This window comes from Eleutherodactylus coqui, chromosome 1, assembly GCF_035609145.1.
Source record: "Eleutherodactylus coqui strain aEleCoq1 chromosome 1, aEleCoq1.hap1, whole genome shotgun sequence".
In the NCBI taxonomy this organism is placed as follows: Eukaryota; Metazoa; Chordata; class Amphibia; order Anura; family Eleutherodactylidae; genus Eleutherodactylus; species Eleutherodactylus coqui.
In genome coordinates this window covers 168,719,527-168,746,769 of record NC_089837.1, presented here as the reverse complement: position 1 = coordinate 168,746,769, position 27,243 = coordinate 168,719,527, and the positions used below count along the sequence as shown (strand labels likewise).

Sequence of the window (27,243 nt, the reverse complement as noted above, 5' to 3'; positions counted from 1 at the left end):
AAGCACGACATTACTACCTCAGCTGTGTTGGGCAATGCAATGGGATATTTTTATGTACCGCCGGTGGCTTCCTGGCACCCACCCATGCTGTGGGTCCACAGGGAGTTGTAAATGCATCTGTTTCCACTTCTAAAGAACCCCAGTCTGACTGGGGCATGCAGTTTGGGCCCAAGCCCACCTGCATTAAGCACGACATTACTACCTCAGCTGTGTTGGGCAATGCAATGGGATATTTTTATGTACCGCCGGTGGCTTCCTGGCACCCACCCATGCTGTCAGTCCACAGGGAGTTGTAAATGCATCTGTTTCCACTTCTAAAGAACCCCAGTCTGACTGGGGCATGCAGTGTGGGCCGAAGCCTACCTGCATTAAGCACGACATTACTACCTCAGCTGTGATGGGCACTGCAATGGGATACATTTATGTACAGCGGGTGGGTTCCAGGGAGCCACCCATGCTGTGGGTGCACACGGAATTCCCATTGCGGAGTTGTACCTGCCTGTGACTATTTATAAAAAACCGCGGTCTGACTGGGGCGTGCAGACACCTTGACAGAATGAATAGTGTGTGGCACATAGGTTCCCCATTGCTATGCCCACGTATGCAGCTCCAGATGGAGGTGGCACAGGATTGGATTTCTCATTGCTTCTGTACAGCATTGTGGGCTATCGTCCCGCCCCTTTTAAAGAGGGTCGGTGCCTAGCCGTGCCAACCCTCTGCAGTGTGTGCCTGCTTTTCCTGTGGCAGACGCCCTTATAAATAGACATGAGGGTGGCGTGGCATGAGGGCAGCTGAAGGCTGGGCAGGGACAGTTTGGTGTGCGCTGTGGACACTGGGTCGTGGGGGGGGGGAATTGGCAGCATGTAACCCAGGAGAAGTGGCAGCGGAGTGTCATGCAGGCAGTGATTGTGCTTTGTTGGAGGTAGTGTGGTGCTTAGCTAAGGTATCCATTGCTAATGAGGGCTTTTCAGAAGTAAAAGTTGTTGGGAGGGGGGGGGCCCACTCTTGCCGCTATTGTGGCTTAATAGTGGGACCTGGGAACTTGAGATGCAGCCCAACATGTAGCCCCTCGCCTGCCCTATCCGTTTCTGTGTCATTCCCATCACTTTCTTGAATTGCCCAGATTTTCACAAATGAAAATCTTAGCGAGCATCGGCGATATACAAAAATGCTCGGGTTGCCCATTGACTTCAATGGGGTTCGTTACTCGAAACGAACCCTCGAGCATCGCGAACAGTTCGTCTCGAGTAACGAGCACCCGAGCATTTTGGTGCTCGCTCATCTCTAAACTTAACTCTTCTCCTTCTTCTCTCCCCTTTCCCTACAAACCCCATCAGCTTTTCTCAATGCAACCAGCGCTCAATATGAGCTATCCATTATATGTATCAAACCATCTTCCCCAAATTTCCTGCAACTTGGACTCAGTCAAACAATCTCTTTTTTGTTATATCCAACTTTCCAAAAATATAATGTCCCCTTTTTTTGTTTTGGAAACTTCTGTTGGGAAGAGGGGTAGGCTGCATCCTACAGGTAGTAATCTACTTTTGCACCTTAAATAATGCTCTCTGAAGTCCTAAAAGAGTATGTCTATCAAGCTCATTGAAAATACCTAGTATACAAGTTCTGGGATTAAGGGTGGCTTCACAAGAGTGAGTGCGTAAATATGCGTGCACCTCTGTATGCGCAAAAACACATGCGTATGTAAGTGTGCATTGCCTTCAATGGAGCCGCGGCTGCTAAGGTGCTCAACCAATCACAGGCAGCTCTCACTGAATGAATGACAAGCGAGAGCTGCCTGTGATTGGCTGAACACCAGCAAATCATTGTCTTCAATGGAACCGCGGGCAGCAGCCGCGGTTCCATTGAAGACAATGCGTGCTTTCACTATGTTGCACGCATGTCCTATCTTTGCAGGCACACACCTGTAAAGAACGGACATGTGAACACACCATAGGGAATGCATTGGCTCTAATAGACACGTGTTTTTGTGCACCCGTATGCACGTACAAAAACATGCTCGCTTAAAGCAACCCTAAGGCCTCGGTCAGACGGGCATTTTTTCGTGCGAATTGTGCATGCGATCTGCGCATATATAGAACCATTGCTTCGCAATGGCATCGGACACATGGCCGCTTTTTATGCGGATGTCCGATAAATTATAGGACACGAGGAATCGCAGATCGCGCCTATCTACATTCTGTGATTCCTTGTGTTCTACATATGCGCTCAATGGGGCCGGCGGCAGCAGGGCCGACCCCATTGAGAACATATCCTACAAAGATCATTCTCCTCTGCCACAGCTGTAACACCTCATAACAATAAGCTTATTTTTGGCAACACTTCTCAGTACTGATCAACTGCACAATTCGATATTGTCTCCAATGTTGCATAGACAGTCTTGCAGTGCAAAGTATTCACAGTAGCGTCTGCAGATACCTGCGCCTGAGTGCCATCATGAAGCACATGTGTACTGCTGGCTTCTTTCCTCCTCATTATCACAACTCAGTTAAACAACAGACAGGCCTTCCAACAGACCAGGCTCTGCTATAACTGTGCCTTTGCGTCTTTGCTCCTCTGCTACTCTATAACAGGAACAATGATGTAGCAAAACCAAAGGCCCAGGGACCAGCAAGGCAGCCAGCAGAGCACAGTCAAAAACACTGCCTCAGAAAGAAAACCAAGCTAGGAAGTTATCGTAAGAGGTGGGACCGGAATGGTAATTTACTTGGAAAGGGTCACTGAAAAATGTGGCATTAAAAGCTTGCTTACTTTGGTTTTCAAGGTTAGCTTAGCTTTTTCAATAAATCTTTGAAAATTAAGCATTAAATGCTCAAATTCTATTTTTATCTATATTTAGGGACTATGGTTGCATATAAAAGTAGCATTCAACTAGACGACAACTTTTAAGAAAATAGTAATAAGGGTAGGTTATATGATGATGATGCTTATGATGAAGATCACTATTTATAACTTCATGCTTATTGCTGTTGTCATTTTATATTCCACACACAATGGTTTTTGTCAACAGTTTACTTCTGGATATAGGATATATAACTTTGTCCAATATGTGGCTGTCGGGGCTTGGCGCATCTTTTTTGCTCTGTCCCCGGTAGTGTAATGAAGTTCTTATAGCAAGTGGGGATTTAGAGTCCCTGCCTGCTGAAAGCTGAGCGCTGCCTGTGATTGGCTGAGCGCTCAGCCAATCACAGGCAGCGCTCGTCCATTCATTGAATTCAATGATAATGATAATAAGAATCTTTATTTATGTAGTGCCAAAATATTCTGCAACACTTCATAAATCTGAGGGAAGATGAACAGACAAAATCAGATAATACATACAGTGTTAGACCAATAAGCAATTTGAACAATAGAGGTGAGGGCCCTGCTAATAAGAGCTTACAATCTATGAGGAAATAGTGGTGACACAATAGATACAAGTGCTTGATTTACACAATAGTCCAGCCATCTTTTAGATAAATAGGGTACTATACATAAAGCTGTATGAGCCGATCACCAGCCAATATCTATATATGTACAGATGTAAAGTGTAAAGACGGGGAGAAGAATTACATTAAAGAATGTGGTAGGCCTCCCTAAAAACATGTGATTTGGGTTATTTTTAAAACTGTGGCCAATGGGGATTAACCTGATTGTCTGGGGTTGCGCATTCTAGAAAACTGGAGCAGCCTGGGAAAAATCTTGGAGTAGGATGTTCATATTAAGGAGGAACGTAATGCAATTCATTAGCAGAATGGAGATGACGGTTAAAATAATAGACAGACATGAAGGATTAGAAAGAATCACTGTGGAGAGTTCTATGAATTAAATTTAGGAGTTTTATTTGTATTCTATAGTGGACAGGCAACCGGTATAGTGACTGGCACAGGGTAGAGGCATTGGTGTAGCAGTTGGACACAAATATGAGTCTGGCTGCTGCATTAGGGATAGAGCAGAGAGTTGAGTAAGGGGAAAACCAATCAGTAGCCAGTTGCAGTAATCAAGCTGAGAATAGATCAGGACATCGATGAGCGTTTTTGATGCAAGAAAAGTGCAGACTCGGGAAATGTTTTTGAGGTGCAGGTGACATGAGAATGCAAGTAGTTAAATGTAGGAAACATTCAATGATTCCAGAAGGCCTTAAATACAGATGTTAGAATGTGATGATCTATTTCAAAGTCTTCATATTTAGCCTCTAGCAATTCCAACCTGAAGTCCATGTCTTCCACATATGCCTTCTTTTCCTCTATGGCATCTATGATATCATCTATTTTGCATTCTAAACCATCCGTTCACTGTCCAGAGTCTTTTAATTGATCAGTAAAGTCATGGACAGCAGCCAATAGTTCCACTTTGCAAATAGCTTTCACTTGGAGGAATAGGTTAGAGTGCTCTACAGATCAATCAGTCCCCTCAGAGTTTTGATCTTTCTGAAAATTTTGTGAACTAACAGTACATTCAGCAGGACTTAGTGGACAGGATGGTTAAGCTAATTCAGCCGACCCTTGTGAGGCAGACATCTCTGGGAACATGCCATAGACTGCAGTATGAAAGTCCTTTGAGGCCTTCGCCTTGTTCCTGGTTATTTCCAAAAGTTAGTAATAAGAGAGACAAAAGAGGTGAGGGTCAACTGTGGGGCACAACTGGTTCAATAGGTATTTAATAGAGATGAGCAAGCACCAAAATGCTCGAGTGCTCGTTACTCGAGTCGAACTTTCAGTGATGCTCGAGAGTTCGTTTCGAGTAACGAACCCCATTGAAGTCAGTGGGCGACTCGAGCATTTTTGTATATGACTGGTGCTCCGCTAAGGTTTTCATTTGTGAAAATCTTAGCAAATCACCAAAGTCATGTAAAAAACACAGAAATGGGTAGGGCAGGCGAGGAGCAACATGCAGGGCTGCATTTCGGGCTCTGAGGTCTCACTATTAAGCCACAATAGTGGCAAGAGTGAGACATCCCCCCACTGTCAGCATAACAATCATTCTCCTCTGCCACAGCTGTAACAGCTGTGGCAGAGAAGAACGATGTTAGCCCATTGAATTCAATGGAGCCGGCAATACAGTCGGCTCCATTGAAAGCAATGGGCTGCCGGCGAGCGCGGGATGAATTTTCGGGAAAGGCTTAAAAATATAAGCCCTTACCTGAAAAAGAAAGATTTTAGCGTAAAAAAGAATAAAAATGCAGGCATTCTCTTCAAAGGAGCCGCTGCTGCTGCCGGCGACTCCATTGAAGACAATGGTCTGCTGGCACACCTGAATTCTTTTTCAGGGAAGGGCTTTACATATAAGCCATTCCCTGGAAATGAATTAAAAGTGATTTAAAAAACAAAAAAAATAGATACTCACCTCCCTTCAGCTGCCGGGGCACAGCCGCGTCTTCTCCTGCTGTCCCCTGCACTGTGGTGCTGAACTGCTGTCATTCAGCTGAGAGCTGCGCTGAGCCAATCAGAGGCAGCATTCACTCACCCATTCATGAATTCATGAATGGGTGTGAGTGAGATCTGCCTCTGATTGGTCAGGCTGTGACCAATCAGAGGCAGCTCATTCAGCAGGCGGGGATTTTAAATCCCCGGCTGCTGAATACTACAGAGAGCAGTTCAGGAGAACTGCCAGCTGGCCGCAGCTGAACTCCGTCTGCCAGGACTAGGTGAGTATATAATTTTTTTATTTTTACACATTTCTGGATGAATTGCAGGGAAGGGCTTATATATTTAAGCCCTTCCCGAAAATTCATTGTGCGATCGCCGGCAGCCCATTGCTTTCAATGGAGCCGGCTGTATTGCCGGCTCCATTGAATTCAATGGGCTAACATCGTTCTGCCGGGACAAGGTGAGTATATTTTTTTTTTTACTTTTTACATATTTTAGGATGATTTTCAGGTAAGGGCTTATATTTTTAAGCCCTTCCCGAAAATTCATCCCGCGCTAGCCGGCAACCCATTGCTTTCAATGGAGCCGGCTGTATTGCCGGCTCCATTGAATTCAATGGTCAGTGCTCGTTTAATCGAGACGAGCACCGCATGGTGCTCGTCTCGAGTAACGAGCATCTCAAGCACCCTAATACTCGAACGAGCATCAAGCTCGGACGAGTATGCTCGCTCATCTCTAGTATTTAAGCATCTCTAAGATTAATATGCCAGATATTTTCTGATCTGAGTATGCAGGCGGGTGGTGAAGAGGTGCTAGGTGCAGTGGTGTGCTGCTAAAAGATACAGAGCATGTGATCAGTATAGTGCCTGCAGGGAAAGGGGACCTAGAGTCAGAAGGCCCCATCCCTGTGCCCTATTTGCAGAATCTTTATCCCCTGAACCATCGCCCGACAATAAAAATGTGATTACATACACTGTACACTCCCCTGCTGTCAGTTCACTGTATGCAACAGACTGAGGAAGGAGTTGGACGATGCCCTGAGCACTCCGGCCAATGTTTGCTTGACAATGTGAGTACTCTATGTATACATATTTTTGCTATTGGCCTATGGTTTGGGGGATAATGGTTCAGTGAGTGGTGGTTGGGGACAAGTAGACTAATACTGAGGTGGTGCCACTGGGGAAGAGGTGCATTTCAAGTAAATGAGGACTATGTACACCCCTGGCTAGGTGGTTGCTATTTTGTCACCAGGGGTAAATTTCAGATTTTAACTAAATAGAGTGATGTTTAAGACCAGTATAGGTAAGATTCAAAGTTGTTCTCAGCCCCACTGCACTTTTATCACGAGACCTGCCAAATGTGTGAGCCAGCAATTATAAAGTTTAGCCCTTGGTTTCTCACTGACTGAGCGATTAGCGACTGACTTAGGGTCAGAAAGTAAGCTGCAGGACTTTGGGCTCATGTCCACGGGCAAAATATGATTTAAGATCCGCAGCGGATCTCCCGCATGCGGATCCGCATCCCATAGGGATGCATTGACCACCCGCGGGTAGATAAATACCCGCGGATCGTCAATAAAAGGGATTTAAAAAAAAATGGAGCATGGAAAAATCCGGACCATGCTCCATTTTCGTGCGGGTCTCCCGCGGGGACGGCTCCCGCGGGCTTCTATTGAAGCCTATGGAAGCCGTCCGGATCCGCGGGAGACCTAAAATAGGAATTTAAAGTATTTACCATCCGGCGCGGGCGGGGAAGGTCAGCTGTTCCTCACGGCCGCATCTTCCTTGCTTCGGCTCGGCGGATGTGCCCGGCGCATGCGCGCGGCACGTCGTCGACGTGCCGGCGACGTGCCGCCGGCGTCAGGAATTCATCCGCCGGCCGAAAATTTAGATCCGGCCGTGAGGAACAGCTGATCTTCTCCGCCCGCGCCGGATGGTAAATACTTTTAAATTCTTATTTTCGGCGCTCATGTCCGCGGGGCAGGAGGGACCCGCTGCAGATTCTACATGTAGAATCTGCAGCGGATCTGATTTTCCCCGTGGACATGAGGCCTTTGTGAGCACAGATCCAAAACTAAGATTACATGTACGGCCTTCCTTTTTCCACAGGCTTCAGAGGAGTCCTGGGCTTATACTCAAATGTGTGTTAAGTCTCTTTGTTGAGCCCAATTAACTATGCTCCTGAAGGTGGTACAGGAAAGGGGTTATCAGTGACTGTGTCAGCAGGAGTGTTTCTAGACGATGGCATCAGAGATAGTTGCTCATCTCCAGGGAGCCTGTGAATAGTAGAGTCTGCTGCTTGTTTGTAGGGAGAGGAATCTGTCCTAGAAATCAGGAGTTGATCTCTCTTAAGGGAGTGTGGAGGTGTTGAGAAAATAGGGATACATTGCAGCATCTTCGGTTTTGTTAAGACATCGGGTTTATTTTAGCACATGCCCTTTGAAAATACTTGCTAGAAATATTGCAAACACAAAAAAATGTACAGAATAATCCTGGTACCTCAAATTCCAGATCATCACTGTTCCATATGTATCATAAATGTTTTTGTGTTTAACACCAGCTAATAGTATCATAGATATCTTTTTATTTTATTATACAACTCTACAACTTAACTATTTAAATTAACTTCACAGTAAAAGTCAGCAATTTTTGCACATAGATAAAGGATTTTGTAAAAGTGAAAACTCAGTTGTTTTATACATTGTATCTCATGTAAGTGTCTTAGAGACTAATTAGTTTACAGGCCTACTTTACAAGCTGAACAAAGCCTTTGATTTATGTCACTTATTGGATTCCTGTCTGAGATTATCACTGTACATTTATATGCCAATTGAAACAATGCCTGTTAATGGTTTTAGTTTCATTTCCTTTTTTTGGCATTCTCTTCATTAAGATAATAGCACACGCAACGTTTATGGGGCTAATTTTAGTGCTATTAGCAAAATCCATATCTACTTTGTTAAGGCTTGTTGTTGTGCTTCTTGATTTCTTGTTTCTCTTATACTTTTCAAACAATAATAATCCTCATGTGATTGGCTTTTAGCTAATCATATTTACTTAACAACACAACATTCAGACCACGTCTCAGTATAAACACATATTAAATGTAATATTCAGTACAATCAATAAATGTTCTAGATATCAGAGCTCTATTTCCACTTCTTGAAGTAACTTTGTTTGAAGGCATTAAGTGTCAGTGCTATAATGAAATTTGGGATGCTACCACCTAAAAGCTGTGAAGTTGAAAACTTTGCCTAAATGCATTTGCTAACTTTCTGTATAACATATTGCTCTGTTTAGTGTAATTTAAAGGTTTTTTTTTCAAAGGCAACACTACTTTTTTTTTTTTTTAATTCTTTATTTATGAATTTTCCATTTTTCCAAAACAACAAGTTAAATCACTGTTAGGTAATGCAAAGAAAATGACAACCTGCAACCTAACCAGTGGTGCAGAATTCCCCAACTGGATTAAGGCAAAGTGCTAAACATTAACGCATGTACAATAAACCCCTGGAGGTGGGCCTATTCAGGTACTACCTATGGTATTGCAAATGTGAACTGCTATTATGCTTGGTCCTGAATTTTGCAACCCCTGTAAAGAGGTAAGAGGACCCTCATTAAAGGTCAATCCCCGACCCATGCCTCCCCACCCTTCTACCTAAACCCAACCCACCCCATGTACCCTCTATATTCCTCTATTCTCGTGTTAGTGACGGAGAACCTCCTAATTTTAAACAGCTAACTGTGGTGTAACATTAGGACGGCGTGGCAACACTACTTTGGTCCATAGAACTTGTGAAATTATACAGGTCAGATTATAAGAAGGGTGCATGTTCCCTTGGAGTTGCCATTGTTTTTAAGAACTTAAGGGAACTACACTACCAACTGTCCCTATTTATCTATCTTAAATTAGAACTATAATAAAATTCAAAATTGCACCATAGGGCTCAGTACTTTCTAGTTACACCTTGAAAGCTAAAAGAATTGTCTTGGCTGTGTCCATAATTCCCATAGACTTCAGCAGAAAGGGCCATGTGTCAGGTTCAGTTTTGGTTCCCAAGGTGAGATGAAGGCTACCTCCCCACCAACCTTAATCCAGTTCACATCATCATTGTATTCCATTCCAATTGGGTTACAGTGTTTCCTACTACAATAATATTAGTCTGCAGTGCTGTAATCTTGGGGTTCAAAAAAAACTCTAAGCCTAAAGGAAAGGTGATGAATCCTGTTATAAGTCAGTGGAATTCATCAGGATTCATTGTGCTCCAAATAAAATATGACGCTAATGTGAACAAAGCATGATAGGAAGATTTTTTTAATTATTCAAGTCACCTACCAAAACTCTAGTAGACGATCCATCGGAACACTGGAAAGAATGAGCCCTGCTCTGCATCATGTACTTTCAAGAGTTTAGGATACAAATGAAAGAATAACCTAGAACAACATTTTGTTATGCGACAGCGGATTTTCAATCAGATTGCTTATAACTTGTATGTTTACCTTTTCTATGGTGTTTGAAGGTAGCGTTACACAGCAATATGTCTGCTTATAGCATTGTGTCGGGCATGTATTGGAGTAAAATTGAATCTCTGGTACAACACGAACTCTAAGCCTCTATTATGTAAACATTTTGTAATCTGTAGTTCTGTGTTGTTGCTTGTATTTATTGCACTTGTTTAGTTATTACATATATATTGATTTATGACAAGGATACAAGGATCATAGCAATTAGTAAGAAACAAAGATATGCAAAGCTAATTCTAACAACATTTAAACAGCAGAGAATTAATTACATAATTTACTCTTGTAAAGGTCATTTGTTATATTTGATGAAATGGATTGCGCACATGAGATCAGTGTACAGTTTTCAAACCTTTAAAGATGCTGTTCTTTTGAGCCTGAAAGATGTAGCCATTTTTTTGTTTCTTCCTTTTTTTTCACATAACATCAAGCTGATAAGGGTTGTCCCCAACACAAAAATTCATCGTATATCCACAATCCACTAAAAGCAAATGGAGCATTGGTCATGCTCTATTCACTAGGGTGATCCCAGTGATCACCTGTGGATAGACAATAAATATTTTTGCTAGGATAACCACTTTAAAGTCTGCACTTGACAGTGAAAAAAATGGAAAGTACTAGTCAAATCAATTGGTCAGATCAATAAATAGTTTTTTCATAAAATAATAGCTTTTCTTTTTATTATTTATTCCATTAGCTGTTGGACTTACTGCTTGCCCAGAACCACTGACTCCAACAAATGGCATTAAAATTGGGGACAGATACATGGTAAACGATGTGGTATCTTTTCAATGTGAGCCTGGGTACACGTTACAGGTAGGTTGACATTGCTATTAAATATATTTGCAGCAATATGGTGTTATATGTATGTATAATATAGCATTTATAGGAATGTATGGGCCACACTATACCTTCTTGTACCATCAATTTCAAACAAAGGGTTGTTCTCAGAAATTTATATGAAATTATTACTAAATATCGGCGCATGTTTAATCACATGTGATATTAAAAAAGTACTCTTCTTTAGAAGCATTGAATCTAGAAGAGAATAAAAGGATTTTCCAGGAAAAATTCTATTGATGACCTATCCTCAGGGTTAGTCATCAATAGTTGATCGGCTGAGGTCCGTCACTTGGGATTCCGACCCATTAGCTGAGTGGGCGCATGCTACAAATACACAGAGGTCAGAGCGGAAGTCTCTGCTCCGACCTCTATGTAGTGGCTGGTGATTGTAACTGCAGGCACGGCTAAGCAGATTGGTTAAGATCCAGAGCGTCGGACCCCAGCCAATCAACTACTGATGATCTAGCCTGAGAATACGTCATCAATAGTATTCTCCTTGGAGAACCCCTTTAAAGCCGGTAGAGTGGAGGTCTTCACAGAGCACAAACAAAAACAATAAATCTGTCAATGCATTATACTTTAAGTGTTGTCATTCTGCTGTTTGATATAATCATCTTATGTTCCTGAGACGTTTTTTTTCTCACACGAATAGGGCCATTCACATATTTCATGTATGCCTGGGACAGTACGGCGGTGGAACTATCCTTCCCCTCTTTGCATTGGTAAGAATCTTTGTACTATATTTGTAAGCATTTAAAAGTAAAACCATTGTTCTTAAGTTTTAGAACATTTTTAGTCATATAGTATTCTAAAAAAAGAGATAAATTGACCCTCATTATTGTATAGACACAATAAATTAAGTTCAGTCAAAGTAAAATTATAGCACTGTTCATATTAGTGAGAAAAAATAACTAAGTTTGAAATACACTGACTTAATAGTAGGAACTAAAGTCTATGTACACATTCAAAACCATTTTTATTGTTCTGACACATGAATACAAAGAACATTGCAAATCACCTTTATTAAAATGCCCTGCCATTGTGTACCTATGCCTCTTATACAGATTTATGTGTCTCCATGGTTACAGATTACAGTCAAATGCTGTGCAGTTTGATCCTCAAGTCATATTGGCCTCCATCTGCCCTCTTCCAGCTAACCTACTGATAGCAAAAAGTAAGGGGCAAAAGAGATAACTGATGAGAATACATGTTTATTTGTCGTAATCTGTAACTATGGAGACACATAACCTTGTGTAGGAGCTGTAGACAAAAAATAGGCTTTCTTTAATCAAGACAAGCTGCAAAGCTGCAACCACTGTTTTCAGTAAAATCAGTCCATCTGCATTAGAAAATCTACAAAGAACACATTCATTTGCAATGTTGCTTAAATAGGGTTTCCCGTGGATTAATATTAATTTCCTGCATTAGATCACACAAAACATAATAATTTTTCGACTAGAGTCATTTAAAAAAAGGTCCTGTGTCTAAACATTGCTGTTACTTACTTGCCATGGCCCCCTGATGTTCTTTTGATCCCCTCTCAAAATGTCCATATAATATTCCCAGTGTTGGTGATCACTAGAGATGAGCGAGCGTACTCGCTAAGGCACATTACTCGAGCGAGTAGTGCCTTAGCCGAGTATCTCCCCGCTCGTCTCTAAAGATTCAGCTGCCGGCACGGGTGACAGGTGAGTTGCGGCAGTGAGCAGAGGTGAGCGGGGAGGAGAGAGGGAGAGAGGGATCTCCCCTCCGTTCCTCCCCGCTCTCCCCCGCCGCTCCCCACCCCCTACCGGCAGCCGAATCTTTAGAGACGAGCGGGCAGATACTTGACTAAGGCACTACGCGCTCGAGTAGTTAGCCTTAGCGAGTATACTCGCTCATCTCTAGTGATCACGCATGCTCACTAGCTCACTCCAAGCAATCAAATCCTCTTGTATATGGGTAGCAGTATGATTCCTTGTATTGTCGAGTCCAACTGATGAGTATCAACACATAAAATTCTGTCTTTCTATGGTTACCAGCTTATTTCATGCAATTTATTCATTGAGGTGCATTACAAAACAGTAAGCAGAAAACTCCTATGGTGATTAACGATAATCATCATCTTTATTTATATAGCACCAACATATTCCGCAGCGCTTTACAAATCAGGAGAAACACACAAAATAAGTCATAGCATACAATATTAAACCAATGCACAACCTGAACAATAGGGGCAAGGGCTCTGTTCACAAGGGCTTACAAAATCTGAGAAAGTAGGGGTGACACAAGAGGAGGAATGGGGATATAAATAGAGTACAACACATATACTCATAAAACTGTGTGAGATGTGAGTAGATCACCAGATCTGTTTGTGTATAAATAGGTAGGAGGTGTAATAGAGCAGCCAGAATTTTATTACACGAGTCAACAATTTCAAGCTTTTTTTTCATAACATGGGCAAAACACAACTTTTTCTTAACTAATTTTGGGGTGCTGCAATAAATTTCCATTGCTTACAGATTTTTGTATATTAACAATTGCTATATTTCATTACACATTCATATATACAATGAAATATTTATATATCTTGAAAGTGGAAGTAAATGTTACATTTTATTAACCCTTTCCAATCCACTGTCTGACATCTGAAGACATTCTGATTGAAGGCTGTACAGCTCCGATGTCACAAGACGTCCGGCAGGGTGTTCTTATTATATATTACTGGCTGCTCTGTTGACGGTGGACTCTTCAGCATGTCCCATACCGCAGTACTGGCTCTAGCCAGCAGATGACACCATTGTATAACGGCAGAAAGAGAAAGCCCCCTAGGAAACCCTGAATCTAAAATTGGATTGCAAAGGGTTAAATTCCAAGTTAAAGCTGAGTTTCAAATTTGTTACAGCATTTATTTTTCTTGTTAGTCACAAAATTAAAAAACAAAATTCATATATGACTGGCTACTTATGAGACAGCCAAAAAAGTAGTTTATTAGTTTTCCTCTTATGTTTCCTGTTGTCCTCCTACAAAAACCAGCAGTAATCACTCATTATTGAGGGTTCCCTCCTTCCTTGACACCTCTCCTCCATAGTTCGTATATCTTGGTGGAACCTTTTTCCTTGTTCATCACTGACTGCTATAAGGTTGTCAGGAAAGAAAGCCAGCTGAGAATCTAGGAAATGTATTTTTAAGGACATTTGGCACCCAAGATTTGAATAGTTCTTTGTAAGGTATTGAATGAGCTGTTGGTTTTCCTCTTGATTATAGATTTGATTGCCATTCAGAAAGTTCTTTGCAGTTGAACCTTTTGTATAAAGACAAAATCTCTCAGTAGTTTTCTTATCATGGGATTCTCCTTTTTGAGCTCTGAAACTCTTATTTTTGGAAAATTGTGCTTTAATTGCAAGAAAGCTGGGCCAGCTTTTGTCATAGCCTTTACAAAGTTTTTCATCAGCCCCAGTATGATATGAAGTAGTGAAAGCTTATAACGAATGTTACTTCCTCCAGAAATGAAAACATCTTGTTTATGCCAGTATTTCTTTTTGTAGTACCCTGTTATGGCCCTGCTATAACAGAAAATCTGTGTTGCTACCGACAAAATGTCAGGTGGTGAAATGTGAAAAAAAAACCGCTCTATTGTCATTTTGCATGCCTAAAAATGCTCATTTTAAAGTTAGGAAATAGAATAATTTCCCAATAACAAAAAACTTGATGTGATCCCCATTTTTCAAGGTCAAATGTGAAATCAGCACCCAAAATTTGCTAAAAAAATTTTCATGTTATAAATCCTTGTAAATCAGTATTATCTGGCCATTCTTGGTGTTCTGTTTTAGACAATACAGAACACTAACTTCTATTCAGAGAAAGTAAGGAAAATATCTTGACCTTAAATGCTGGCTAAAGTTTATCTAAAGTTTCTGAAAAACATTTTGTTGTAAAACAAAATTAGCTATTGGGTTTAGTTCCTTATTTGTATCAAAATGGCTAAAAATCAAGAGGTAACTCACACACAGTAATCCTACGCTATCTCCACAACATAAAAATACTGAAACTAGTCTGTAATGTAATGAAATAGGATAGAAAACAATTGGGTCCACGCTAGTGTTAACGATACAAATATTCAATGACTCAGTTAGAGGGGCTAGGCAGAACATGTTTTCCCGGTGCTAAGTGCCAAGGAGGGTGCTTACAATGCATTCAATATTGATCAGAGCATTTAATTATGCTGTAAATGTATGGTTATGAGCTGAATCTTTGCCCCAAGGGAAAAAAGCTTAGCTACAGTATAACTATGTGGACATAAGTTGGAATGGATCCAACAAAAGTAAGTGAAGGCACTGATGCAAGCTGATATTTTATTGATTAGTTGCAAAGCACAAAATAATCGTATCATGAACCTAGCATTAATAACTCACTTAATTTCTTAAAGGGGATGTGGCAAGATGGTATCCCTGGTTCATATGTCTTATTATTATATATGAACATTATAGCACAGGGTCCCTTGTTTAGCACTCCTCTCTATGATTGGAAAGCAAATCCACTTTTTAAGGCTGCCTGTTCAAATGCGGGTTTTCATTGCGTTCCCCACGGCGATAATCTGGCCGCGTGGAACGCAGTGAAAGCTCTCCATAGTGTTGCTATGGAGAGCGCTTTCCCCCGTCCACGAGCAGATGGCAAATCGCAGCATGCTGCAATTTGCCTCAATTCTCCGTGGTCAGTTTATCTGTCAGATAGGCTAACCCGCGGAGATCCATCTGCCGGCTCCTGCTCCCAGTCAGAATAGCAAGTGCCAGAATTCATTCAAAATAATTTCCTCAGGCAAAATGTCTTGCTGGCTGCAGCTTCCTCTGGCAAAATCAGCAGTTTGCTGGGGTCGCGGGAGCGGGACCTGAGGTGAATGGCTAATCGCTCTGTGCTCCACATTCTGAAAGGGGTTGTGCATATTCGAATATTGTTTAAATCTTTCACACAGTGTAGAATAGTTTATATAGATGTTATCATGATTATATTAAAAGCATAAAATATAATTAGTATTATACTCATGATAAGAAAAATAGTTCCTTATAACATTGCAGTTAATGTCAAAGATGATTAATTATTTCCAAGCAAAAGCCATGGTTAGCTGATGCTATATTAAAATGTCCTAATGCACAACACAAAATAACTGAAAATACTCAGCATATTGGAAATGCATATGGTTGCTAAGCTTGTTTTACAGCTATATAATCTTAGAAGTAAATAAAATTATAATGTCACTCTATAAGACTTAATGAAATAAAAAAACAGTATTAATAGAGATGAGCGAGCACCAAAATGCTCGGGTGCTCGTTACTCAAGTCGAACTTTCAGTGATGCTCGAGAGTTCGTTTCGAGTAATGAACCCCATTGAAGTCAATGGGTGACTCGAGCATTTTTGTATATCGCCGATGCTCGCTAAGGTTTTCATTTGTGAAAACCTGGGAAATTCAAGAAAGTGATGGGAACGACACAGAAACGGTTAGGGCAGGTGGGGGGCTACATGTTGGGCTGCATCTCAAGTTCCCAGGTACCACTATTAAGCCACGATAGTGGCAAGAGTGAGACCCTCCCCCCCCCCCCCCGCACTGTCAGCATAAAGATCAATCTCCTCTGCCACAGCTGTAACAGCTGTGGCAGAGAAGAACGATGTTAGCCCATTGAATTCAATGGAGCCGGCAATACAGTCGGCTCCATGGAAAGCAATGGGCTGCCGGCGATCGCACAATAAATTTTCGGGAAGGGCTTAAATATATAAACCCTTCCCTGCATCCAGAAATATGTAAAAATAAAAAAAATATATACTCAGCTGGTCCCGGCAGACAGAGTTCAGCGCGGCCGGCGGCAGTCCTCCTGAACTGCTCTGAACAGCTGTGAGTAGTATTCAGCAGCCGGGGATTTAAAATCCCCGCCTGCTGAATGACCTGCCTCTGATTGGTCACAGCCTGACCAATCAGAGGCAGATCTCACTCACACCCCCATTCATGAATTTATGAATGGGTGAGTGACTGCTGCCTCTCATTGGCTCAGCGGGACCAATCAGATTGGTCGCTGCGCTGAGCCAATGAGAGGCAGCAGTCACTCACCCACTCATGAATTCATGAATGGGTGTGTGAGTGAGATCTGCCTCTGATTGGTCAGACTGTGACCAATTAGAGGCAGCTTATTCAGCAGCCAGGGATTTTAAATCCCCGGCTGCTGAATACTACTCACAGCTGTTCAGAGCAGTTCAGGAGGACTGCCGCCGGCCGCACTGAACTCCGTCTGCCGGGACAAGGTGAGTATATGTATATTTTTTTATTTTTACACATTTCTGGATGAATTGCAGGGAAGGGCTTATATATTTAAGCCCTTCCCAACAATTCATCCCGCGATCGCCGGCAGCCCATTGCTTTCAATGGAGCCGGCTGTATTGCCGGCTCTATTGAATTCAATGGGCTAACATCGTTCCGCCGGGACAAGGTGAGTATATATTTTTTTATTTTTACACCTTTCTGGATGAATTGCAGGGAAGGGCTTATATATTTAAGCCCTTCCCGACAATTCATTCTGCGATCGCCAGCAGCCCATTGCTTTCAATGGAGCTGGCTGTATTGCCGGCTCCATTGAATTAAATAGTCAGTGCTCGTTTAATCGAGACGAGTACCGCGTGGTGCTCATCTTGAGTAACGAGCATCTCGAGCACCCTAATACTCGAACGAGCATCAAGTTCGGACGAGTATGCTCGCTCATCTCTAAGTATTAATAGTAGTTCTCAAACATTACTTATTTACTTTCCTTTTGGGAAAGCTATTATTAATATTTGAATAAATACTTCTGTGGCCTCAGTTGCTATGGATACAGCAGTACTCAGTCTGGCAGTTTGTAGCTGGTTGTCAAACAGCTCGACACCTGTGTGGAGACTCCTCACAAATGTACACATACATAGCTTGCGGTGCATATTGACCAACAACATTGAAGTATAGTCCTTCACCACTATCTTCACATCTCCTGAACATGATACATTGTCACCTCAAGTGCTAATACCGCTAACATCAGTCGAGCCTTCATCTAATTGTAAACTTTTGTCTAATGTTGAAACAAACCGTTGCTGTCGTGCAAATATCTCACCACAGAAGGCTCAATGCTGCTGTGAAGCTAGCGCAGCTTACATGACACAGCGACAAGCCACAATTTCACCTCAGTGAGCAGCTGAAGTTTGTAGATCTTGTGCAGCTGATATGTGAAAGCAACAAGTGAACATGTCTTCTCAGCAAGCAGCTAAAGTTCTTAAATCACATGCAGCTTAAATGCAAAAGCAACAAGCCAACATGTCTCCTCATTGAGCCACTAAAGTTTGTAAATCACATGTAGCTCATATGCAAAAGACACAAGCAAACATGTCTCCTCAGCGAGGTGCTGAAATTCATAAAACTCGTGCATCAGATATGCGAAAGCAGCAAGCAAACATGTCTCCTCGACGAGCTTCTGAAGTTCGAAAATCCCGTGCAGCGCGCAGAAATATTTTGACCAACTCCAATCCCTTTCACTATATTATATTATTCAGTGGCACATTGTGCCACCAGAAACACTGGTACTAATATATCTGTACATAACTGTTTTTTCCGACTTGATTCTGACTTCATGCTATTACTGGGATAGCTAGCTGCCTATGAATTTATTTGCCTAGTTTTAAATTAAATGGGGCCTGTATAAATCTGTATGCTGTGAGCTACAGGAAACCACTAGGAAAGTGACATGGCAAGCAGGATGCCAGACCCTCTTCTAATAAGTGTCCCAAACCAGTCAGGTGGTTCATCTTTGTGACAAACACTGATTATAAGTTTTAAAGTTACCATAAGCACTCTAAACTATTGCGTGAAGTGTCTTCACATTCTAATCATCTTTTTTTTTCTCTTTAAGCTAAATGTGGTGGAACATTAACAAATCTGAGTGGAGTGATTTTAAGCCCTGGTTTTCCTGGAAATTACCCAAGTAACTTGGACTGCACATGGAAGATTTTATTACCAGTTGGCTTTGGTTTGTATCTTGATTAATGCAGTGATAACTTTTCTACAGATTATAAACAAGGTAGACATGCCATAGTTTCGAGTAATTACTGCAAAGATAAGTCTTATTCTTTAAATCAAAACTACATTCATCATTTTATATATGTACATATATATATATATATACATATATATATATATATATATATATATATATATATATATATATATACATATATATATATATATATATATATTAATTTTTTTTTACCTTTTTTAACTAAGCTGAACCCTTTACATGCATGGGATTTATACTATCAAAAGTAAGCATAAGTATATAGTATCAAAAGTAAGCATAAGGATGGAAATTTTAAAGATAATATCTAGAGATGAGCGAGTGTACTCGTCCGAGCTTGATGCTCGTTCGAGTATTAGGGTGCTCGGGATGCTCGTTACTCGAGACGAGCACCACGCGGTAGTCGTCTCGATTAAACGAGCACTGTCCATTGAAAGCAATGGGCTGCCGGCGATCGTGGGATGAATTGTCGGGAAGGGCTTAAATATATAAGCCCTTCCCTGCAATTCATCCAGAAATGTGTAAAAATAAAAAATATATATATACTCACCTTGTCCCGGCAGACGGAGTTCAGCGAGGCTGGCCTGCAGTGGGTGTGAGTCAGACATGCCCCTGATTGGCTCAGCGCTGAGCCAATCAGAGGCAGATCTCACTCACACCCATTCATGAATTCATGAATGGGTGAGTGAGTGTTGCCTTTGATTGGCTCAGCGCAGCTCTCAGCTGAATGACAGCTGTTCAGCACCACAGTGCAGGAGAACACGCGGCTATGCCCCGGCAGCTGAAGGGAGGTGAGTATCTATTTTTTTTGTTTTTTAAATCACTTTTAATTCATTTCCAGGGAATGGCTTATATGTAAAGTCCTTCCCTGAAAAAGAATTCAGGTGTGCCAGCGGACCATTGTCTTCAATGGAGTCGCCGGCAGCAGCAGCGGCTGCATTGAAGAGAATGCCTGCATTTTTATTCTTTTTTACACTAAAATCTTTCTTTTTCAGGTAAGGGCTTATGTTTTTAAGCCCTTCCCGAAAATTCATCCTGCACTCGCCGGCAGCCCATTGCTTTCAATGGAGCCGGCTGTATTGCCGGCTCCATTGAATTCAATGGGCTAACATCGTTCTTCTCTGCCACAGCTGTTACAGCTGTGGCAGAGGAAAACGATCATTATGCTAACAGTGCGGGGGGGGGAGGGTTCACTCTTGCCACTATTGTGGCTTAATAGTGAGACCTCAGAGCCTGAAATGCAGCCCTGCATGTTGCTCCTCACCTGCCCTATCCATTTCTGTGTTTTTTACATGACTTTGGTGATTTGCTAAGATTTTCACAAATGAAAACCTTAGTGGAGCACCAGTCGTATACAAAAATGCTCGAGTCGCCCATTGACTTCAATGGGGTTCGTTACTCGAAACGAACTCTCGAGCATCACTGAAAGTTCGACTCGAGTAACGAGCACCCGAGCATTTTGGTGCTCGCTCATCTCTAATAATATCATAAAACCTGCCCCTTTGGAGTTCAGTTCACAGGACAGTGAAAATCTGGACTCTGGTCAAGTATGTCTATGAATATAGCTTAATAAAGCATTACATGATGTTTGCACTTTGCAAAAGGTTTGTATCAAAAATGGTTCTTAGTAGGATGCAACAGTACGGTCAAGGAAGTCAGCAAGCTTGGTGCTTGTTTTAAAAGCAATGTCATACATTTTCCAAGAACAAATTCCATCAGATGAGTAGAACACCGAAGTATATTAGCTTTAGACCTGCTCCAAGGAACAGCTGTAGAGCTACCAAAAAGTATGCTAAACAAGACAGTAGGTGTGATGCTTGTTTTAAAAGCTATGTTGTACAAATTCAAAGGACAAATTCTATTAGTTGAAGAGAACAGACAAGCATAGCCCTCCTCCAAGAAAAAGCAGTACCAAAAATTACACCAAGGCAGACAGCAGGCGTGCTGCTTGTTTTAAAAACAATGTTATAAATTTTGCAAAGGACAAATTCTACCAGGTGTATAGAACAGCCAAGCATGGGTCTTCTTCAAGTAAAAAGCTTAGAGCTACAGATGCTTATTGTGAAAATGTTCATTTTGGGAGGCAGAGGAGGAAATATGGCAAAAACTGAAGAAGGAGAACAGTAGCAGTTCCTTCACCACTTTGAGGGCGGAGTGTGCTTCTCATTGAAACATGGGAGCTGTAGCTCTGTAATTCCATATTAACATATTTTTCACTTGGGGAAAGTAGGAGGAGGAATCATGGCAGATTCTGGAGAAAGAAAGCACCACCAGCAGCAACAGCACCTTGAGGGCACAGTGTGGTCTTTGATATAAATATATGCTCAGTCATAGGACTAGGACATAGGCATGGATGAATGTCCCGCAAGTCTTGATGGCACTGATCCAGTGTACTATTAAGAGTTTATATAAAACAAAGGGTCAGAATAGCGCTCCACTGAATAGTTTTAAAAATATATAAAAGAGGTAAAGTTGAAGGGACTTACCCGGTACTTAGTGGAGTTCCTGTTAAGGACAACCCACTAGTACCTCCATGTCCTGGCAGGCTTGTAATAATAAAAAGGTGATGTTCCTTCACAGTCCTTTCTTCTATCCTGTGGGTCAGGAGAGCTGCTTCGTGTACTTGTGTCCCCCAAAAGAGGACCCAATAGTATAAAATGTATAAAAATTATGTAAAAACTATATATTAAAAACTGGTCTCTTGTATACAAATGTATATATATATATATATATATATATATATATATATATATATATATATATATATATAAAGGGTACATCATAAATTTTTATTAGATTTTAGGGTTAATTTTCTTATGAAAAAAATAAATTAATAAATATATATACGTGTGTGTGTATGTATATATATATATATATATATATATATATATATATCAATTTATTTATTTATTTATTTATTTTTTGTATACAAGAAACTAGTTTTTAATATATGGTTTTTACATAATTTTTTATACACTTTTGCAGTCCGTCCTCGGAGCGCTGGGTGTTTTTTCTCCGATTCCTCTTAACTGTTAAGAATTTGTAACCCATTGATCATGCTTTCTGGACCACGTGTCCATGGTCAGGTACACTCTGTCACTGACAGTATTCTTCAACACCAGGGACATGTTGGCAGTGCAGGTTAGGGTCATCTCTTTTTGCAAGGAAATGGCAGCGGAACATCTGGTAGTGTGGGTTAACAGAGAACACCACATTGTGGAAAGCATTTGTTTCCACTCGTCTGAAAGGCAGCATTTCAATTGCAAGCAGCTATGCAATGCTTACATTCAGGTTCCGCGCTCGTGGATGGTTGAAGTGGTAAGTTTATTTTTATGTTCCTATAGCTGGAGAATGGAGGGCTGGCTGCTGACCTGGGACACACTGGAGTATAAGGTAGATGTCAATGTCCGTGAAGGTGGTGCTGATGGTGGCAGCTCAACTTTGGTTCCCTGTTTACGATTCCTGATTCTAAAGCCTGCAGCCTTGTTGTCAATTATGGAGGAGAGACCTGAAGCAGGGGTGCTACTACCCCTACACAAAACTATCTTTCTTTCCTCAGAGACAACTGCATAAACTTTTTGCCCTCTGGCACAGGGCTTTCCATGGCTATGGGTAGTGGGTGGGAGTTCATGTGGCCGTTCATGCACATTGTGTTGAGGTTGTTATTGTTCTAGTTTCTGCTGCAGCTAGTAGTAGCTGATGGTAGCAGTATAGCCCTTTTGTTTTTCTGTGACACCCTACTCGCTATCTTGGTAGGGTGCTATCCCACAATATCTGCCTCTTCTTTCTCCTCTTACTAGTTGCTGTGATGACTTTCCCTATCTCTCCATATTAGATCGAGTACTTTATCCTCTTCTACCTCCTCTTTATCGTTTTTCTCCTTCTGACCGGACTTAATGTCACAGTGAGCACCAGGAGCTAGCACCTACATTTCCGATTCCCCCTGAATATACATTGCCTGTGAAAGGCTAACAGTGCACACTGTCCCACTTTCATGTTCCTCTTCAGAGGAAAAAAAAATGTGTGGGCATAAGTGTTTTCAACATCATGGTCTTCTCCCTCTAGTTGTTTGGACTGCACAGGCAGTACCTTTACTAAAGAATGACAGTGGGCTTGCCACACCTCATGCAGAGCGTGGAGTTGTAGCATGTATGAGAGCTTCTTGAAGTGCCAACTTGGTCTGTCCCCTACCACCTCCACTACTATGACATGCCCCCAATAGTTTTTTTGTTTCCTTTCTTTATTTTTTGTTAATTTTTAAAAATCTATTTCTTTTTATTTTTAGTGTAGTTTTATGTATTTTTTTAGCTTGCTTTGTAGTTTGGAGAAAAGCACAGGTAACTGTGTAAAGCCTGCAAATAATTCCTAGTGGACGGACTCGCGACTTTGACCAACATCTGAGGCTGCCAACATGCAATATCTCTGTTTGCTGTTTCCGTGTTTGGGATCTTTTTCTATTTGTATTCAACGAAAAACACCGACAACTTAATAAGTCACAAACCTTGGGTGGCACAATATGTGAGAACAAAAGGCTGCAGAATATAGCTTGTATCTTTGTAAAATGTCCCTGTTTTGCACAGCGTAATTTAATTTCTCTCACCCCACTACTAGCTGTGTAAGGCCTGTAAATAATTTGCAGTGGCTGGACTTGCAACTTTGAACATCTACGGCCACAAACAGAGAGTTGCAATATTCCCCATGCCAAAGCGTAGTTTGTCTATCTGCTTTGCTGCTTTATAGTAACTGCGGCGGAAATATGCATTCTGCAAAATATCTCTTCCAATGTACAGACCACATTTTGTCTATGCTTATAAACACAAAGCAGCTTATTTTTCTTCACCCTGCTATATAACGCCCTTTAACTTCTATGCTGGCATGCAAGCTTTCACACCAGCAGCAATATGTCCTTTCCAAAATATGTCTAAAAACAGACCATGTTTTATATAGGCACATAAATATGATGCAGCTTCTTTCTGTGGTCCATCCAATACAACTTTGTTTAATTTCTCTGTTGGAATTCAGGCTTTCATACCAGCAGTAATATATCATCTGCAGAGAATATTTCCCTAAAAACAAACCACATTTTATATAGGCACATAAACCTAATGCAGCTTCTCTGTCCTGTGCTCATCTGCGAAATAGCTGTTGGTTACACTGTGCATATGTTACTTATCTTTAGGTCATATATTCAGGCATCAAATGACACTGCTGCCCATATAGGTCATTAATAGTTGATCATCGGAGATCCACCACTTGGAATCTCTGCAGATCAGCTGTTCGCTACGCCCACTGTCAGTGACAGTTAACTCCTGGAAAACCCATTTAATTTTTATGGCAACTGTAGGCCTAACAATGAATTCCAGGTCTGCCTTCTACAGAAGCTGCTAAGCCCTCACATGCTTCCCTAAAGGGAGAGAAAGAAGTTTAATCAAATGTTAAAAATCATTAAAAAATGGAAGCAAAGTTTTCACCTCATTTTTTTGTTATATAAAGAATAGTAAAAAACTGACAAATAATTGGTATCACTATACCTGTACTGTACTATAAAGCTAATGCATTATTTATCCCTAATGTGACCACTGTGAAACTGTGAATTCATTTATTTTTTTGTCATGGAACAGTGATTAAAGGCTCATTTAGACACAACGATTATCTCTGAAAATTTGTCCAAATGATGGCTTTTGAGCGATAATCGTTGTGTCTAAATTCTACCATTGTTTGCTTTTCTGCTGAATGATGGATTTCATGTGAGCATGAAATCCATTGTTCATGATAGCAGGAACTGCATGCTAAGTTCTCTGCAGGCAGCACTGTAACATTGTTATTAGCTGACAGTCCTTGGCAGAATGAAGGACATGTATTTAAGGAGCAGACCACCTGCTGTTCTGTAAATACATCTCCTGGCAGCTCATTAACATATAAATGATGTTAATTAGCTGCTAATTGACTTTAGTGCCTATTAGTAGCTATGCAAAATGATCGCTCAAAGCTGTCACTTAGGGTGAAGTCACACGAACGTATATCGGCTCGGTTTTTACGCTGAGCCGATATACGTTGTCCTCGTGTGCAGGGGGGGAGGATGGAAGAGCCAGGAGCCGGAACTGAGCTCCCGGCCCCCTCTCCGCCTCCTCTCCACCCCTCTGCACTATTTGTAATGGGAAGAGGCGGGGCGGGGGCGGGGCTAAGTTCCGTGAATTAGCCCCGCCCCCGCTCCACCTTTCCCCATTGCAAATAGTGCAGAGGGGCGGAGAGGAGGCGGAGAGGGGGTCGGGAGCTCAGTTCCTGCTCCTGGCTCTTCCATCCTCCCCCCTGCACACGAGGACAACGTATATCGGCTCGGCGTAAAAACCGAGCCGATATACGTTCGTCTGAATGCAGCCTTAAACTGTCTTTTGAGTGAATTTTGAGCGATCATCTTTGCGTGTAAATGGGGCTTAAGTTAAACTTTAATTAAATGTTATTACTGTTAATTTTCACAGGTTTTTTTTTTATCCCACCAGGTAACTTGAAGTTGCAATCAGTTGATTGCTAACATAATGCGTTAGAAAGCTTAGTATTCCAATTGGGCCAGGCCCATGACAAACCACAGTGTCTTTTTTTTTCGGATCCCACCACTTTATATGGTAACCCATAGGCTTCCTGCTATCTTGTCATTAGAAGCCAATGGGATGACAGCATTTAAGAAGTAAAATGGCTAGGCTCAGGTTTTTCTGATCCTAGACTTTACAGTGGGTGCCTAGCTGTTGATCACTTCCACGCTTCTACTATTGTGATTGTGCAATGATCTTAACTTAGGGCCCTTTTACATGCAACTATTATCACCCAAAATTCATCTAAACATCTGAAAATGAGTGATAATCATTACATGTAAATGTGGGCTTCATGCACTTTTCGTTTGAGCGATGGATTTTAGTTGACTTAAAAATCCATCGTTCACCAAATATATTCCATTGGAATGCATTTCACTCATCTTTAAAAAGACTGTACAATGGTCACCCCGCTGCATGTTTACATTAGCCGGGAGGAGAACAAAGGAATGGCCATTAATGGCCACTAACACTTTATGCAAATAGATAGCTACATCTTTCATTCATTTGAAAGATTATCTTTGCATGTAAAAGGACTTTTAGATGCATGCCTTGAAGTTTTATGGCAAAGAAATCTATGACATACATTCAGGGTGTACTAAGAAGTTAACTTTTTTAACAATGCTGAGGGAAAAAAGTATCTGGACATGTAAGCTCTAGAGATTTGTTCACATGGTGTGGTGCTGCATAGCAGCCACTGTTCTTGGGCAACTGGGCTGTTCCTCCTGTGAGTGCTGCATTGTTGTGGTGAGGGTCACCATGCAGTGCTGTGCCCAGTAGTGTAAGGACCTACTAGAAAGAGGTCACCATGAAGTGGTTAGTGGGCTTATACAATTTGATCAAAATGTAACAAAGAACGTCATGTAGATCATTGTATGTGGAAGTATGCCCATGTCCTTTCCTTTTTCTATAGTGTTGTTAAATTAAAATTATAATATGTGTGATAGAGGTAATTTGTTATCTTTTTTTTGTTCATCGCAAAAATCTAAATTTTTTTTTTCCATAGGTGCTCACATTCAGTTTGAAAATTTTTCATCGGAAGCAAATCATGACATTCTTGAAATTCAAAATGGACCTTCTCATCTGAGTTCTCAGATCGGGCAATTTAGTGGCAATGAACTTCCAATATCTTTGCTGAGTACAACACATGAAGTTTTCATTCACTTCTTTAGTGATCACTCTGAGAATCGACAAGGATTTAAGCTTACTTATCAAGGTAAGATGCTTTAAAATCATAATTGTGTTATTGTGCATAGTATTATTATAGTAACATAGTATGTTAGACTGAATAAAGACGTGTTCATCTAGTTCAGCCTATTACCCCCCAATGATCCAGAGGAAGACCCAATGCAGTGAAAGCCAATTTTCCTCATTTAAAGGGGTTGTCCCGCGCCGAAACGTTTTTTTTTTTTTCAACCCCCCCCCCCCCCCCCCCGTTCGGCGCGAGACGACCCCGATGCAGGGGTTAAAAAAGAACACCGGACAGCGCTTACCTGAATCCCCGCGCTCCGGTGACTTCTTACTTAGCCGGTGAAGATGGCCGCCGGCATCTTCTCCCTCGGTGGACCACAGGGCTTCTGTGCGGTCCATTGCCGATTCCAGCCTCCTGATTGGCTGGAATCGGCACGTGACGGGGCAGAGCTACACGGAGCTACACGGAGCCCCATTCAGAAAAGCAGAAGACCCGGACTGCGCAAGCGCGTCTAATTTGGCCATTAGACGGCGAAAATTAGACGGCAACCATGGAGACGAGGACGCCAGCAACGGAACAGGTAAGTGAATAACTTTTGATAACTTCTGTATGGCTCATAATTAATGCACAATGTGCATTACAAAGTGCATTAATATGGCCATACAGAAGTGTATAGA

At 41.5% G+C, this 27,243-nt stretch overlaps 1 protein-coding gene across 1 annotated transcript in view; it reads left to right on the top strand.

Annotated features, from left to right (window-relative positions):
* Window positions 1–27,243, top strand: part of CSMD1 (CUB and Sushi multiple domains 1) — a 1,401,348-nt gene that overhangs the window by 1,135,130 nt on the left and 238,975 nt on the right. The window contains exons 38-41 of the mRNA XM_066607269.1: window positions 10,584–10,702; window positions 11,382–11,451; window positions 18,626–18,742; window positions 26,381–26,590. Of these exons, the coding sequence (XP_066463366.1) occupies window positions 10,584–10,702; window positions 11,382–11,451; window positions 18,626–18,742; window positions 26,381–26,590 (516 nt within the window). The remainder of the gene's footprint in view (window positions 1–10,583; window positions 10,703–11,381; window positions 11,452–18,625; window positions 18,743–26,380; window positions 26,591–27,243) is intronic.